Source organism: Phalacrocorax carbo (genome assembly GCF_963921805.1).
Source record: "Phalacrocorax carbo chromosome W unlocalized genomic scaffold, bPhaCar2.1 SUPER_W_unloc_3, whole genome shotgun sequence".
Lineage (NCBI taxonomy): Eukaryota > Metazoa > Chordata > Aves > Suliformes > Phalacrocoracidae > Phalacrocorax > Phalacrocorax carbo.
Window position 1 is genome coordinate 983,756 of NW_026990254.1, and position 16,931 is coordinate 1,000,686.

Genomic DNA, 16,931 nt, shown 5'->3' on the forward strand with positions numbered 1-16,931 from the left:
AGCCAACAATGGGTGCTTGCAGCCCAGAAGGCCAACCATATCCTGGGCTGCATCAAAAGAAGTGAGGCCAGCAGATCGAGGGAGGTGATTCTGCCCCTCTACTCTGCTCTGGTGAGACCCCACGTAGAGTACTGCGTCCAGCTCTGGAGCCCTCAGCACAAGAAGGACCTGGACCTGTTGGAGTGGGTCCAGAGGAGGGCCACAAAAATGATCCGAGGGCTGGAGCACCTCTCCTACGAGGACAGGCTGAGAGGGTTGGGGTTGTTCAGCCTGGAGAAGGGAAGGCTGCGGGAAGACCTTACTGTGGCCTTCCAGTACTTAAAGGGGGACTACAGGAAAGATGGGTACAATCTCTTTAGCAAGGCCTGCTGTGACAGGACAAGGGGTAATGGTTTTAAACTAAAGGAGGGTAGATTTAGAATGGATATAAGGAATAATTTTTTTACGAGGGTGGTGAAACACTGGAACAGGTTGCCCAGAGAGGTGATAGATGCCCCATCCCTGGAAACATTCAAGGTCAGGTTGGACAGGGCTCTGAGCAACCTGATCTAGTTGAAGATGTCTCTGCTCACTGCAGGGGGGTTGGACTAGATGACCTCTAAAGGTCGCTTCCAGCCTAAACCATTCTATGATTCTATATGATTTGTTACACAGCTTTAGTTAGCAAGTTAAGATTTAGTAATATTTTTGAGATAGACCACAGTATTAGGTTGTATAATTCTTAAAAGCGTCAGCCAATTTAAAACAGCAATTTGATAGAATTTTTTACAGTCAACAGGCAACTTAATGATTCGAGAATGTCAAGGTTCACTCTATTACTTGCCTAGAAGTGCACAAAGGAAAATTGAGGTATACTTGACACAGAATGATTCAGAGGGATTGTGGATGCAGGGGATAAGGAGGACCCTCCTGTTGAGTCACGAGGTTCAGAATAGACCCCCTTGCTTTCTAAACTTCTTTCAGAGAAAAGTCTAGGTGTGGCTAGGTCCAATCTTAGTCTCAGACTTGGTCAACAGTGTATGTGAATAGGGATAATATATATATAGTCAAATTGCACACACACACATCCCCAAGGTTAACCTGTGAATAAAATTTCCCTTTTCGTGAGCTTCATAAATTATTCGCTTTTATGTGCTGGCATTCATCAACGCACGGCTGACAAACCTCGCAAAATCAGGCCTTTGAGTCCTCGTGAAATTGTCAGCAGATGATCCTTCAGTCATTGTGAAATCTACTCTGAAAGGCGTCCCAGCCCAGAGGGAGATACAGGGTCACACATCCCACTGCGGTCCCAGAGAGCTCAAAGGGTCTCCCTCTTGGATTGCTAGTTATAGCATCGAGATGATTGGCTTTGGTCAGTATTTTACATTCTGGTCACGACGCTGGTACACAAGTCAGGCAGCAGATAGCCCAAGTGTGGACAGAGATTGCCTGACACCCAAGTCATTATGACTAAGGTAACACTACAATAGGGCTTGTGCTGGGATCCCAGAGTGGCCCAGGGGGCTGCACCACCACAATCCACCCCATGACCACAAAGTGGTGGTGTGGTCACCTCTTGCCTCTGTGCCTATAAATAGACAATGCTACATTCCAATAGTAATTTGATGGAATTTTTTTCATGGTTGGACAACCTCCATAACTATTAAAGTTTCATTAAATGTTGTTAGACAACATTATATGGGGGGGTGGGGCTTGCAACAGTATAAATTGTTTAGCCATTCTACAAACTCCGATGTATAAAACAATATTTAACAATAAGTATAATATAAAAAGAGTCATTAAAATCATGATGGGGTGCAGCATCAGGTTCAGCACTCCAGTTGCTGTTGGAGACCATCCAAACAGGACTTCCCACCACTGATGTTTTCCATCCCTTTTAACTCTTTCCATTACTCGATGTATTTCTTCCCCATCATGATGGACTGTAAGAAGAGATTTATTTTCCTGTTTTCTGTGCTTGCTGACATGAAGATGCCAGTGTCTAGTATAATAGTTGCTCTCATGGTGTCATTAGTGTGGTTCATCATTTCCTGTAAAAGAAAGAAGGAAAAAAAGTCTCGGTGGGGAAGGCTGAACAGGTTACCCCTTTTATGATACAGAATAAATCCATCTAGCACTGATTTTATGTTCTGCTCCACTATTGTCAATAGCTTCCCATGCCATTGTTCCTTGTGGTTTAGTTAGAGTCATTGGTACAGTTCCAATAGATGGTAGTTTTACCATGACAGGTTGTCCTGGTTTCATTGAAGACCGGCTATGCCTGTTATCTAGGGGTTTACCTAAAGGAGCCATCAGGAAAGCTCAAGCTGGAGTAACTGGACTTCCATAGGGACCATATCTATTGTTTAGCTGGTGTAGGGTGTTTTGAGAGGCAGACGTCCCATTGTCCTTCATGTGGCTTAAGATATCTTTTCAGTAGCCCATTGACCTATTCAACCATACCATTAGATTGTGGATAGTATGGAGTGTGGAACACCCATTTTATTCCTTCTTGTTTTGCCCATTCTTGTACTCCTTTGTTAGTAAAATGTGAGCCATTATCACTCTGAATAGAGTCAGGAACAGGTAAAATTGAGAACCATGAGGAAAGGCCTCCGATGGTGTTTTGCCCATCAGCCTTTTGGCACCTAACGGCCATTAAAAGTCCGGACACTACTTCTATTCCCGTCAGAATATATCTATACCCAGCAGATGATTTTAAAGGACCAATATAATCGATTTGCCAGGTAGACCCTAATGTTTTCCCTTCTTTAATGTGCAGAGGTGGTGCTTTATCAGGATGATCAGTTTGCAATCTGAGTCAGCGTTGAGGGCACTTGGTAAGTATGGTTTCACATGCTTTTCTGTCAAGGAACCAGCCTTGGCTTTGTGCTGCAAAGGGCATCCTTTTCACTATGTCCTAACTTGAGGTGTAACCATTCTCCTAGCTGGCACCAATTGGGATCTATAGTGACTTTCCTAATCTTAGTTATTTCATCCACCTTTTGATTCCACTTTGTAGCTGGTTGGTCATCTTTAGCATGAGCTTTCACCCATCCCATTTTGAAAGGTGTTTTCTTGGCTATATCTAACTGCCAATCATTGCTTCTCCAAACTGGGGAGCTATTCACTTCCCATTTTAGGGTTTCCCATTGACAGAGCCATTGTATTGCACCTGCCCAAACAGCATAAGAGTCCACATATATAACTTTTGCTCTGTTTTGAGCAGCAAGTACCACAGCTCTGCATTCTCCTACCTGCGCGCTACCTTCTCCATCTTCTACTACCTGTTTGCCAGTGGTGATGTCAAGGGCCATGGCTCTATATTGCCGTTTCCCTTTTATCCTTTGGGCTGAGGCATCTGTGAACCAAACACCCTCAGTTGGCATATTCTCAGTTAAGGGTGGAGCATCTAGAATTGGAGAAGGTTTGAAAGGTTGCTGCAAAGCTAAAGGATCAGTATTTACAGGTATCTGTAATTTGGAAACTTTGGTGTGTCCTTCAGTTAATTGCATATTCTCAGCAACTTGTGTTAGGTAAGCATACCATTTTCTCACTGTGGGTTTTTGGGCAATTCCTCCTGGAGGAGCAGTTCCCTTTAAGATTGCCTCTAGTAAATTAAATGGTCCTCTAGTCTGTATAGGTTGTCCCTGATGTATTTTCTCAACCTGTTTCACAGCTCTAACTAAGGATAAAAGCCCTTTCTCCCATTTAGAGTATCGTTGTTCTGTCTCTTTAAATGCAGTTGAACTAAACAGTAAAGGTTGTTTCCAGCCATTAGGGCCAGTCTGAAACAGGTTACAATAGGTTGCATGTTCAGCAAATTCACATTCCACAATGATAGGATCAGAGGGGTGTACAGGCCCAAGGGATTGGTATGTTCACAGTTCATTCATTAAGGTTTTCATAGCTTTGTTATGCTCTTCCATCTATTCCCATACCTTTTCTTTCCATAAGAGGGAATAGAGGGGTCTGGCTATAATTGAGAATCCAGGTATATGTTTCCTCCAATATCCTAACATTCCCAACATTTGTTGGAGTTCTTTTTTTGGATTGGGGAGGCTGTAAAACTTCTATCTTTTCCAAGGTATCAGGTGGAATTGAAGCACTACTAGCAATCCACCAGGTTCCTTTGAAATTTTACTTCTTGGGCAGGTCCCTGACACTTGTCTAGTGGTATGACTACTCCAGCATTATTTAAAGTTTCCCATACAGAGGTGGCTGCTGTTCTTACTGCCTCTGGGGAGTCTCCCCCAATCAGAATGTCATCTATGTATTGGTAGAGGCGGGTTTCTGGTGGAATTGATACTTTCTGTAAAAGTTCTGCTAGTGCTCCATGAGCAATAGTAGGGGAGTGTTTGTAACCTTGGGGAAGTCTGTTGAAGGTATACTGTACTCCTTCCCAAGTAAATGCAAAACGGGATTTACCCTGTTCTTGCAAGGGGACCATAAATAACATATCTTTGATATCTAAAACAGACATCCAATTATGGGCAGCTGCTTGTAGAGTGGCAGTTAGATTTGCATTAGGAACTGCTGCTGTTATGGGTGCAGTGCTGGCATTAAGATGCCGGTAATCAATTGTAAGGCACTATCGACCATCACGTTTGCGAACAGGCCGTACAGGAGAGTTATATGGAGAATGCGTCCTAAAAATAATTTGCCGAGACTCCAAGTCTGCAATAACAGCTGAAATTCCATCTTTGGCAGCAGCTGACACTGGATACTGGGGAACATTAGTGAGACTGGAGTCGGGGAGTGCAGGTGCCGCTCACAAAAGGCGGATGTTGGCAGATTCCACCCTGAGACTTCCAGATCTGAATGACCATATACTACCATTTTGTAGCTGCCAGGTTCATCCCATCAAAACATCGAACCCCAATATGTTTTCATAGTAATTTTTTACTGCAAAGCAAACTGAGGTTATTAGTTTTTTGCCAGGAAGCCAAATGTTTACTTTAACAGTGGGGCATAGTTCGCTGCCACCATTAATGCCAGTTAATTTAACTTTATGTTGGCCTGGTCATAATCCTAAGGTGATTTTATCAGTTTGGGTAAGAATAGATATTTGTGCTCCTGTATCTATTAGTAATATAGTGGGTTTTTGTTGAGGACCTGCAGGAAGCATAATATAAGGGCCATCATCACTTATCCATTGATGAATATCTATTTTCTGGACAGGCAGGCCCAATAGCCATCTGGGGTTTATCTGTTTTTTTGATTCCTGTTTCTGTGATTCCTTTAACTCCCTTCCCTGAGGGAAAAAAAAGGCAGGGGGGGAGGGCAGTAGCAGGCGGCAGTGCTATGTCTCACTTTTGAAAAGCTTCTATCAAGCTTAGAATAACTCTAGCTGGTTGCTTATGAATAGCAACTCTGGGAATACCCATTGCCAGGGCTTTTTTCCATAATTCATTTCTCTCTTCCCAGGCCCTTGATTGTTGATTAGTGGGTCCCAGTTCTCAAGAGTCACTCTGAGGCATTTGCTTAATCTGTCTAACATTTTGACTTATATTTTTTGTTCCACTGGACACATCATTCCATCTTGCTTCTCATCCATGATTTATGATGTCATGCATTAGTCCTGCCCAAGTGGGGAGTTTTCTTTGAAGCAAGGTTGCTTCCTGGTCATCTTCATCACTGACAACATCCTGTGTGGATAACAAAGCATTAAAATCTGTGTCCCTCTTGATCTCATCTCATGTTGCAATAAGACAAGGTTTGAACACGGCAGGGGCTCCCTTTATTAACAGCTTTAGCATAGTCTACAGTTGCTGAGATGGGAACATCAAGGGAACTTTGCTCGTGCATGGCCTGAATGCAGGCAGCCATTGTAATAGCCGTGGAGAGCTATTCCAAACATCTAATGGGTATTGATGCCATTGTGACCAAAATCGGGAATAAACCTCATAACACCAATGTAGTGTTAAAAAGCAGGCATTCTTTATTTGCGGCGCCAGATGAACGGGGGATTGCTCCTCTGTCACGGTTTTAGCTGGGATAGAGTCAATTTTCTTCACTCTAGCTGGTATAGTGCTGTGCGTTGAACTTAGCATGGAAAAAAATGTTGAGATAACACACAGATGCCTTGGCTGTTGCTGGGTAGCGCTTATACTAGTCAAGGACTTTTCTAGCTTCCCATGCTCTGCCGGGTGCATGTCATGGTTTCAGCTGGGACAGAGTTAATTTTCTTCACTCTAGCTAGTATAGTGCTGTGCTTTGAAATTAGCATGGAAAAAAACCCTGTTGAGATAACACACAGATGTTTAAATCTTCTTCTCCATCCCTCTGGCAGCAGAGTGCAGGCCACAGTTTGCTTTCACATGGAGGGGCGTCCAGTACACCTGGAATCGACTGCCCCAGGGGTGGAAACACAGTCCTACCATTTGCCATGGACTGATTCAGACTGTACTGGAACAGGGAGAAGCTCCAGAACACCTTCAATACATTGATGACATCATTGTGTGGGGCAAAACAGCAGAAGAAGTTTTTGAGAAAGGAGAGAAAATAGTACCAATCCTTCTGAAGGCTGGTTTTGCCATAAAACAAAGTAAGGTGAAGGGACCTGCACAAGAAATCCAGTTCTTAGGAATCAAATGGCAAGATGGTCGTCGTCATATTCCAATGGATGTGATCAACAAAATAGCAGCCATGTCTCCACCAACTAGCAAAAAGGAAACACAAGCTTTCTTGGGCGTTGTGGGTTTTTGGAGAATGCATATTCCACATTACAGTCTGATCGTAAGCCCTCTCTATCAAGTGACCCGGAAAAATAATGATTTCAAATGAGGCCCTGAGCAATGACAAGCCTTTGAACAGATTAAACGAGAAATAGTCCATGCAGTAGCTCTTGGGCCAGTCCGGGCAGGACAAGATGTAAAAAATGTGCTCTACACTGCAGCCGGGGAGAATGGCCCTACCTGGAGCCTCTGGCAGAAAGAACATGGGGAGACCCAGGGTCGACCCCTAGGGTTTTAGAGTTGGGGATACAGAGGGTCCGAAGCCCGCTATACTCCAACTGAAAAAGAGATATTGGCAGCATATGAAGGGGTTTGAGCTGCTTCAGAAGTGGTTGATACTGAAGCACAGTTGCTCCTGGCACCCCGACTGCCAGTGCTGGGCTGGATGGTCAAAGGGAAGGTCCCCTCTACACACCATGCAACTGATGCTACGTGGAGTAAATGGGTTGCACTGATTACCCAGCGGGCTTGAGTAGGAAACCCCAGTCGCCCAGGAATATTGGAAGTGATTATGGACTGGCCAGAAGGCAAAGATTTTGGATTATCACCAGAGGAGGAGGTGACACATGCTGAAGAAGCCCCACTGTATAACAAACTGCCAGAAAATGAGAAGCAATATGCCCTGTTCACTGATGGGTCCTGTCGCCTTGTGGGAAAGCACCGGAGATGGAAGGCTGCTGTATGGAGTCCTACACGACAAGTAGCAGAAACTGCTGAAGGAGAAGGTGAATCGAGCCAGTTTGCAGAGGTAAAGGCCATCCAGCTGGCCTTAGACATTGCTGAACGGGAAAAGTGGCCAGTGCTCTATCTCTATACTGACTCCTGGATGGTGGCAAATGCCTTGTGGGGCTGGCTGCAGCAATGGAAGCAAAGCAACTGGCAGCGTAGAGGCAAACCCATCTGGGCTGCCGCACTGTGGCAAGATATTGCTGCCCGGGTAGAGAACCTGGTTGTAAAGGTACGTCATGTGGATGCTCACGTCCCCAAGAGTCGGGCCACTGAAGAACATCGAAACAACCAGCAGGTAGATCAGGCTGCCAAGATTGAAGTGGCTGAGGTGGATCTGGACTGGCAGCATAAGGGTGAACTATTTCTAGCTCGGTGGGCCCATGACACCTCAGGCCATCAAGGGAGAGATGCAACATACAGGTGGGCTCGTGATCGAGGGGTGGACTTGACCATGGATATTATTGCACAGGTTATCCACGAATGTGACACATGTGCTGCAGTCAAGCAAGCGAAGCGGGTAAAGCCTCTGTGGTATGGGGGACGATGGCTGAAATATAAATATGGGGAGGCCTGGCAAATTGACTATATCACACTCCCACAGACCCGCCAAGGCAAGCGCCATGTGCTTACAATGGTAGAAACAACGACTGGCTGGCTGGAAACATATCCTGTCCCCCACACCACTGCCCGGAACACTATCCTGGGTCTTGAGAAACAAGTCCTGTGGCGACATGGCACCCCAGAGAGAATTGAGTCAGACAATGGGACTCATTTCCGAAATAACCTCATAGACACCTGGGCCAAAGAGCATGGCATTGAGTGGGTGTATCACATCCCCTATCACGCACCAGCCTCTGGGAAAATTGAACGGTACAATGGACTGTTAAAGACAACACTGAGAGCAATGGGGTGGGGGAACATTCAAGCACTGGGATACACATTTAGCAAAAGTCACCTGGTTAGTCAACACGAGGGGATCTGCCAACCGAGCTGGCCCTGCCCAGTCAGAATCCTTACGTACCGTGGAAGGGGATAGAGTCCCTGTAGTGCACACAAAAAGTATGCTGGGCAAAACAGTCTGGGTTCTTCCTCCCTCCGGCAAAGGCAAACCCATTCGTGGGATTGCTTTTGCTCGAGGACCTGGGTGCACTTGGTGGGTGATGCGGGAGGATGGAGAAATCCGATGTGTGCCTCAAGGGGATTTGATTTTGGGTGAAAACAGTCAATGAACTGAATGGCACAATGTGAACTGCTATATAATACTGTGTGTCACCTCTGTATTGTACCAATGATATCAGAGTACGAGCCTCCCAACCCATGGAAGATCAAATATGAAACAAGCCGTGCAGCAGTGATGGAACGATGACTGACTCGGTATGCAGCAACCCAACGCCACACACCATCTCTCCCACCCGGAAAGACTGATACGACAGATGGAGCCCAGAGTCATGGACTGGGTGAACTCACTGGACATTTTAATGGACATTTTACAGGGAAGGTCCATGAACTAAGGGAATGATGTCTGTGTATTATGTTAAAGGATGGGAAGGGGAGGGGTGGTGGTTGGTATGGTTGTATTGCATCATATGGGACCTGGGCATGGTGTAAATGGTATGGAATAAGGGGTGGAGAATGTGCTGGTTTTGGCTGAGAAGGGGTTAATTCTCCTCACTGTGCGGGTCGGCTACCTTTCCAGCTTCCCGCGCTCTGCCGCGTGGCGGGGGGGGGCTGGGAGGGGCAGGGCCATGGTGGGGGCAGCTGACCCCGACTGGCCAATGGCAGGTTCATTCCATACCATGTGACACCATGACCAATATATTGAGGCGGGGCAGTGGCAGCGCAGAGGCGGCGCGGCGTCGGGTCGGCGGGCGGCTGCGGCGCGGGCGGTTTGTTTCGGCGGTTCGTTCCCCCTCTCCCCTCACTTCCCCCTCCCTCGGGGCTTTGCGCCTCTCGTTGTTCTCCTTTACATTGCATTTCTATTGTTGTTTCTTTTAATTTTAATTATTAAACTGTTCTTATCCCAACCCACGAGCATTACCCTTCTGATTCTCTCCCCCATCTACCAGTGGGGAGTGAGCGAGCGACTGTGTGGGGCTGAGCTGCCGCTAAACCACGACACCATTTGATTCCTAAGAACTGGATCTCTTGTGCGGATCCCTTCACCTTACTTTGTTTTATGACAAAACCAGCTTTCAGAAGGATTGGGACTATTTTCTCTCCTTTCTCAAAAACTTCTTCCGCTGTGTTGCCCCACACAATGATGTCATCAATGTATTGAAGGTGTTCTGGAGCTTCTCCCTGTTCCAGTACAGTCTGAATCAGTCCATGGCAAATGGTAGGACTGTGTTTCCACCCCTGGGGCAGTCGATTCCAGGTGTACTGGACGCCCCTCCATGTGAAAGCAAACTGTGGCCTGCACTCTGCTGCCAGAGGGATGGAGAAGAATGCATTAGCAATATCAGTTGTGGCATACCACTTGGCTGCCTTTGACTCCAGTTCGTATTGAAGTTCCAGCATGTCTGGCACAGCAGCACTCAACAGTGGAGTGACTTCATTCAGGCCACGATAGTCTACTGTTAGTCTCCACTCTCCATTAGACTTCTGCACTGCCAGTATGGGACTGTTAAAGGGTGAATGGCTCTTATTGATGACTCCTTGGCTCTTCACTTGGTTGAATGAGTTCACGGACGGGAATCAAGTAACCTCGGTTGGTGCGATATTGCCGCCGGTGCACTGTTGTGGTGGCGATCGGCACCTGTTGTTCTTTGACCTTCAGCAACCCCACAACAGAAGGGTCCTTCGAGAGGCCAGGCAAGGTAGACAGCTGTTTAGTTTCCTCCGTCTCCAAGGCAGCTACACCAAAAGCCCAGTTGTACTCTTTTGGGTCCTTGAAATACCTTCTCCTGAGGTAGTCTATGCCAAGGATGCACGGAGCCTCTGGGCCAGTCACAATGGGGTGCTTTTGCCACTCATTGCCAGTGAGGCTCACTTTGGCCTCCAATACAGTTAGCTCTTGGGATCCCCCTGTCACTCCAGCAATACTGATGGGTTCTGCCCCTATATAGTTTGATGGCATTAAGGTGCACTGTGTGCCCGTGTCCACTAAAGCTTTATACTACTGTGGGTCGGACATGCCAGGCCATTGGATCCACACAGTCCAGTGAAACCAGTTATCCCTTTTCTCCACCTGGCTGGAGGCAGGGCCTTTCTAGTCCAGATCATGGCATTCGCAACTTACTTCCTGTAAATGTGAATCAAGAGCCTGTCTATTAACCTCAGAAATAAAATCAGTACTTCTACTCCTCTGTCTGGGGACCTGTTCACTGGAATCTGGAGCAGCAGCTTTCCTGTAAGACCCTCCCTGAGTGACTGTTCTTCCTTGCAGTTCACGCACTCGTGCCTCTAGGTTCGAGGTAGGCTTGCCATCCCACCTCATCATATCGTCTCCATGGTCACGCAGGTAGGACCATAGGGTGGCCCGTGGTGTGTATCCTCTCCTTTGAGCCAAAGGACGCTTATTCTTAACAGCTGAGACACTACTCTGTAGAGGTGGGGAGCAGGAGATATCTTCTTTGAGTTGCTGGATCTCTCGGGATAGTTTCTCCTCAGTAGAGGCTAGTGAGGAAGAGAGATTTGCTTTGTAGTCCTGGAGTCTATGAAGCACCTCCGCGACTGTTGGTCCCTCATCCCCTTTCCAGGACATTACTGCCAATGAGTTTGCATATGAGGATGGTGCGTTCCGTACAAACTTCCTCCACATGGGTCGTGTGCACTAGGCTTCATCTGGTTCTTTGGATGTCTGTTGATCGTCCAGGTCACCATAAATCACCTCAAGCACGGCTAATTCCCTTAGATGCTGAATGCTTTTCTCCATGGTCATCCATTTTCCTAGACGAAATACAATATCTTCCTTGAAGGGGTACATTTCTCTCACTGCGGACAGGAGCCGCCTCCAGAGGCTGAGGGCTTGTGTTCCTTTTCCAATTGCTTTGTTGAAGCCCCCTTCCCCAGAAAGGGATCCCAGTTGTTTGGCTTCCTTCCCCTCTATTTCCAGACTACTGGCCCCATTATCCCAGCATTGGAGCAGCCAGGTGATAACGTGCTCACCTGAATGACGCCCGAAATCTTTCCGTATATTCCGCATCTCACTCAAGGATAGGGATCAGGTAGTTTCCGTTTCTTGTACACATTCTTCCTCTTCCTCCTCCTCTCCTCGTGATGGCCCTGCTCTTCCATTATCTCTTTCTTCTTGAGTATAGGGGTGACTGATACTGACACGGGTTGATCCTTTTATTCAGCTACGATGTGTGTTGTGGGGGTTTGAGTGGCTGCAGTGCTTGTTGCTTTCCTTGTCTTTGTCTTTTTAGATCCAGACCCTTGGGGGTACTGAATAGTGTTAAATAGGGCTCAATAGGCACTGGCCAGGCCCCAGCACATTGCAGACATTTCTATCTCTCTGGAGTTGCCAGGGTGACAACATACTTCCTCCAAATGTTCTACTAATTTTTCAGGATTCTGCACTTGTTCAGGGGTGAAGTCCCACAACACTGGGGGTGCCCACCATCTTAGGCGTTTGCCCATACTATCCCACATACCCTGCCACCCATAGCTATCGAGCCTTGGGGCAGATCTCTGGATTATATTTTTAAATTACTTATTAACCTTAGACAGAACTGAAACCGTCTGCCAAAGAAATACCAACAGATGTATCTTAACTACCCAAGGATGTTCAAGACACTGAAAAGTTGTTGTAATGAAGGAGGAGGCGTTATAGAAGATGGTAGCTAAGGTGCCATTCTGTATTTCCTCCATAAAAAACCTCTCAGAGGAGGAGGTATAATTGCTAATTTTCTCCATGAGGTGGTAGCCGAAGTACAGTAATGGCTTCCACGCAAGACCTAAATAACCAATAACGGTCAAGGCCAGTGTTTCAATAACAAGTCTCCTAGGCAAAACATCTCTAATCACTGCAGAGCACAGCAAACTACAAAAACCAACAGCAATTTTTAACGTGTTCTTCAAAATCAGCATGGTGTAGATTGGACGAACTAATATTGAGAACAGGTGACTCACTGCAGTGACCAGCAACTGTTATTATCTCAAACCCTTTGTGCCCCATGTTGGGCACCAAAAAGGACTGTTGTGGTTTAGCCCCAGTTGGCCAACTAAGTACCACACAGCCACTCGCTCACTCCCCCCACTCCTGTGGGATGGGGGAGAGAATCGTAAAGGACAAAGCAAGACAACTCATGGGTTTAGTAGCTTAATAATTAAAATAAAACAGTAATAATAATAATTAAAATATAATGAAAAAGAAAATAACATGACAGACAGACATATGAACCCTCAGGAGGAGGAAATAACAAAAATCCAAACAAGTGATGCAACTGCTTATCACCCGCCGACTGACGCTGCCCGTCCTTGAGCCGTAATTGCTTCCCCCCCACGGCCAGCTCCCCACCATTAATATACTGGGCATGACGTTACATGATATGGAATATCCCTTTGGTCAGTTTGAATCCACTCTCTTAGCTGTGCCCCCTCCCCTCCCGGCTTCTTGTGCACCTGGCAGAGCATGGGAAGCTAGAAATGTCTTTGACTAGTACAAGCACTACCCAGCAACAACCAAAACATCTGCATGTTATCAACAATGTTTTCATACTAAGTTCAAAGCACAGCACTATGCCAGCTACAGTGAAGAAAATTAACTCTATCCCAGCCAAAACCATGACATATGTGCAAACTAAGTACAACGTATAATGCACTTTAAATGCTTCATGACCAGCAGTTTGAACCATATAAGAAATTCAAAAGTGTATTAGCTAAATATTTTTAATTGGTTTGGGGCAGTTGTTTTAAAATTGTTGTAAATGTCTTAGAACTTTGCAACAACTTTTTTCTGACCTATGTTTTTATGATTTTTTTTGTTATCGCATCTGATCAAAATGGGTTGTCGCAACAGGTCATATAAGGGATGTGCAATTATTGCAAAGTCCAGGATATGTTTTCTCCAAAAGACCAATAATCCCAAGGTATGTTGCAGCTCTTTTTTCACTTTCTGGGATTTTTACCTGATCCAATGCTGAGAGGCTGTCTCGAGGAATACAGACTGACCCTCCTTTCCACCAGATGCCCAAAAACTTAACTTCACTGGCAGGAGTTCGTATTTTTTCTTTTGGTATTTGGAGGCCTGTTCCTTCCAGATGATTAATAATGCTGTCCTGCATAGTCTGCACCGAAGCTATGGTATGTCCCCCTATTAGTATGTCATCAATATACTGATAGACTTTGACCTCTCTTTCTGATGGGATTATTGACAATTCCTGTGCTAGGGCATGGTGGGCCAAGGTAGGCGAGTGTTTATATCCCTGAGGCAAACGGGTAAAAGTATACTGTTGTCCTTCCCAGGTAAAAGCAAATTGATCTCGATCACACTCCTGGAGTGGAACCATAAAAAACGTCCTTCACATCAATGGCTGCTAAGATAGGGTGGGCCTGTTCTTGAATGGTTGCAATTAATTCGGCTATGTCGGGTACAGCCGCAGTCAAGGGGCCAGTGTTTGCATTCAGTTGCCGATAGTCAATGGTCAGTCGCCATTTTCCATTAGGTTTGCATACTGGCCACACTGGTGAATTGTACGGGGAGTGGGTAAACACTGAAATTCCCCATTGTTTGAGATCCTCAATTACTAGGGCTATCCCTTCCCTGGCTCCTAACGGCAACGGATAGGGTTTTACGTTGGTAATCTTGGAGGGGGGAAGGGCAGGTGCCGTTTGCAATAGGCACACCTCCGCCCAAGATGTTTCAGTTAATTGCCTGATCTGGGGAATGCCAAAAGACCACGAGTTCCCCTGGGTGTCATGCCACTGCCTTCCCTTCAACACATCTATGCCTAAAAGGTCCATCTGAAAAGGTCCTATGGCTACCATGGTATTGATGGGGGCTTCCTCTCCTGGTAACCATAGTGTCACTGCAGTCATAGGCATTGACTGTGTTTTTCCCAGAGCATTTAAGATAATTAGATTTCTGGGTGGGATTGTGATCCTGCAGCGTTCTGCTTCAGTCCACATCAGTGCGGTGATTTGTGCCCCAGTATCAATTAGAAAACTTACCGGTCTTCTCCTTGGTCCTACAGCTACTGTGATTAATAAATCCCCTCTTACATTCAAGGTGAGTTGTCTTACAAACATCCATCCTCCGCTCCCCTCCTCACCTTCGGGGAACGGAGGGCCTAGTTTTCCGCCTTTTCCCTAGTCAGCTCCCCCTCAAGATCTATCAGGGGTGGAGCATCGGGAACTAATCCGAGAGTGGCCTTCTTCCCTGACCATTTCTGTACAAGTTTTTCCAATTTTTGGGTCAGGAGTCCATCCATCAGGTCTTGAGGAATGCCCTTCTGAAGCCCTAGATGCCATAACCCCTGTCGACTTAGGGGTCTCTCTCCCCCGGGATGATTGTTGCGGAGTGGCCTCAAATCCTGGCCCTTCCCAATTGACAGCTGCCGATTGTTATCTTGCTCTGCAGACCATACAACCCTTGTTTCGGTTTTTTGGAACGATCCACCAACAGGGCCATATTTTCTCCCAAAATTAATGCCTGCGCTACCTCCTCCCACGTCCACACTTTCCTTCCCGACCGGCAATGGTCACGGGTTATTATCCCTTCCAGAGTGGCCGTAGTTCTTTCTCCTTTGGGAGTATTTTGAATTTTCCCCTGTAATTGGATCCCAATGGGTTTCAGGGAGTCAGGGAGTCCCCGGATCAGGGGAGTCATCCTCTCTGGGTCCACAGGCATCATCATCGGGGAACTCTGGTTGGGCTTGAGCTCCCAATCATACATCATTTGGAGACAGGCTGCTTTCTGCACACTTTCAACTAACTGATCCACCGTACCTGTTATGGCAAGGGGATATCCCCTCTCCAAAGGGTTCAGCCCCCCAGCCCAATATGTGGCCCTCTGGGTTAATGGCCATGTGGCTTGGCGATTACCTGTAGTTAGGAACACACCCGGACCCCAATAACCTTCTGCTTCTTTCTCTGACAACAAAATTCCATGCCCCCCCAACAGGGACACTCTCCACACATATTCTGTCTCTGATTCCTTCAGAGTTCTCGCAAAGTCTTTCTTCAACTTTGCTAGTTCAGTTGCTGTAAATGGGACCTCTTTGGTGAGAACTTGAGGACAGTCATCGTTATTGTCCTCATACAAATACTCTGTTTTAACCAGCAGATACATGTGAGGGAAGCTTTCTACGGTTTCCCTTGCCTTCTTCAAGTCTCCCTGAGGGTAAATTTGCCATATCCCCATTTCTGAAGGCTTCACCTCTACCTCCACCTGTGTATCTGTTTCCCTCAAAAGTTGGTTCCTCAATTCTTCCTTCAGTATCGCATTTTGATTTCTTTCCTCCTTCAACAATTGCTTATTTTCCTCCAATTATTCTGCAATGACCTTATGACCATCTGCAGTATGCTTATTGCGGCATCGGCTTGACAAAGCCTCTGTTTCTTATCTTCCACTGCTGCTGACAGACTCGCTCCCAGTACTGCACAAGTGATAGCTTTTCCTTTTCCTGATCTAACCCTAGCTTCTTTCTGCAGTACCCTTATCCCTCTGGGGTTGAAACCAATGGTTTTTGCCCAATCTTGTCCCTGGAGTGAGGGGCGAGATCGGTGCACATCCAAAAGATCATATAGCTTATCTATCTCTGCGACCGGCAAAGAGACATAATTGTGGGCATCGACTGCCTTCTGAGTGGCCATCTTACCTAACACAAAGGGGCTATATCATCCTGAGGGGGCCACACCTTAATATTCCAATTTTCCCCTATTCACCTTCAGGAGGTCACACCTTAACTGTGTACTTTCTGTTCTCTAAGAATCCTGTCCGTGATGCCAATTTAAAAATGTCACGTTCCACTGTTGGCTTAAAAAATTTGGCAGAGGTTAAACCCCCTTGCTTTCCAACCAACCTCAGGTAGCTCTGGGTGGTTGGGGGTGGCTGGCCTTAACTTCTGATTAACTCAAATGTTTTATTGTGACTAGGTTCCTTTTACATTCTCAGAAACAGAACTAAGACTCAAAATGGAGTCAAGTGCCAAGTCACTTTATTTGGCCAACAAGTATGCAAGAGAAAAGGAGAGAAAGAGACAACAGAGTGAGAAAGGGAGAGAGAGTTGTGATAGCTACCACCATGGATCTGTGGCATCCCATTGGTCTGATGTATCTTCGAATCTGGTAGGAGAACATTCTTCCCTTCCCTTCCCTTCCCTTCCCTTCCCTTCCCTTCCCTTCCCTTCCCTTCCCTTCCCTTCCCTTCCCTTCCCTTCCCTTCCCTTCCCTTCCCTTCCCTTCCTGCTGGTCCTCTGCTGGTTTCGCCTTTTATAGCATTGTTCTCAGAACTGTTTTACATAACCATGCCTCCGGTTCGGAGATGGGGACACATGCCCAGTACTGTCACTAGAGGGTCTGAGCCCCTCATATGTGGTC

The 16,931-nt window shown here is 46.4% G+C and overlaps 1 protein-coding gene and 1 long non-coding RNA gene across 2 annotated transcripts; both read right to left on the bottom strand.

Moving 5' to 3' along the window:
• Nucleotides 1-864: 864 nt before the first annotated feature.
• LOC135310864 (uncharacterized) lies at nucleotides 865-1,180 on the bottom strand. The gene is made up of 2 exons (XR_010370828.1): nucleotides 1,066-1,180; nucleotides 865-940 (listed from the first exon to the last, which is right to left on the bottom strand). It is a non-coding gene; the product is annotated as an uncharacterized LOC135310864 (long non-coding RNA).
• A 13,500-nt stretch (nucleotides 1,181-14,680) lies between these two features.
• Nucleotides 14,681-16,205, bottom strand: LOC135310859 (uncharacterized). Its single transcript, XM_064439923.1, is given in 3 exon segments — nucleotides 14,681-15,042; nucleotides 15,045-15,860; nucleotides 15,863-16,205. Coding segments are annotated over 3 exon segments (1,521 nt in total).
• Between the last annotated feature and the right edge of the window lie 726 nt (nucleotides 16,206-16,931).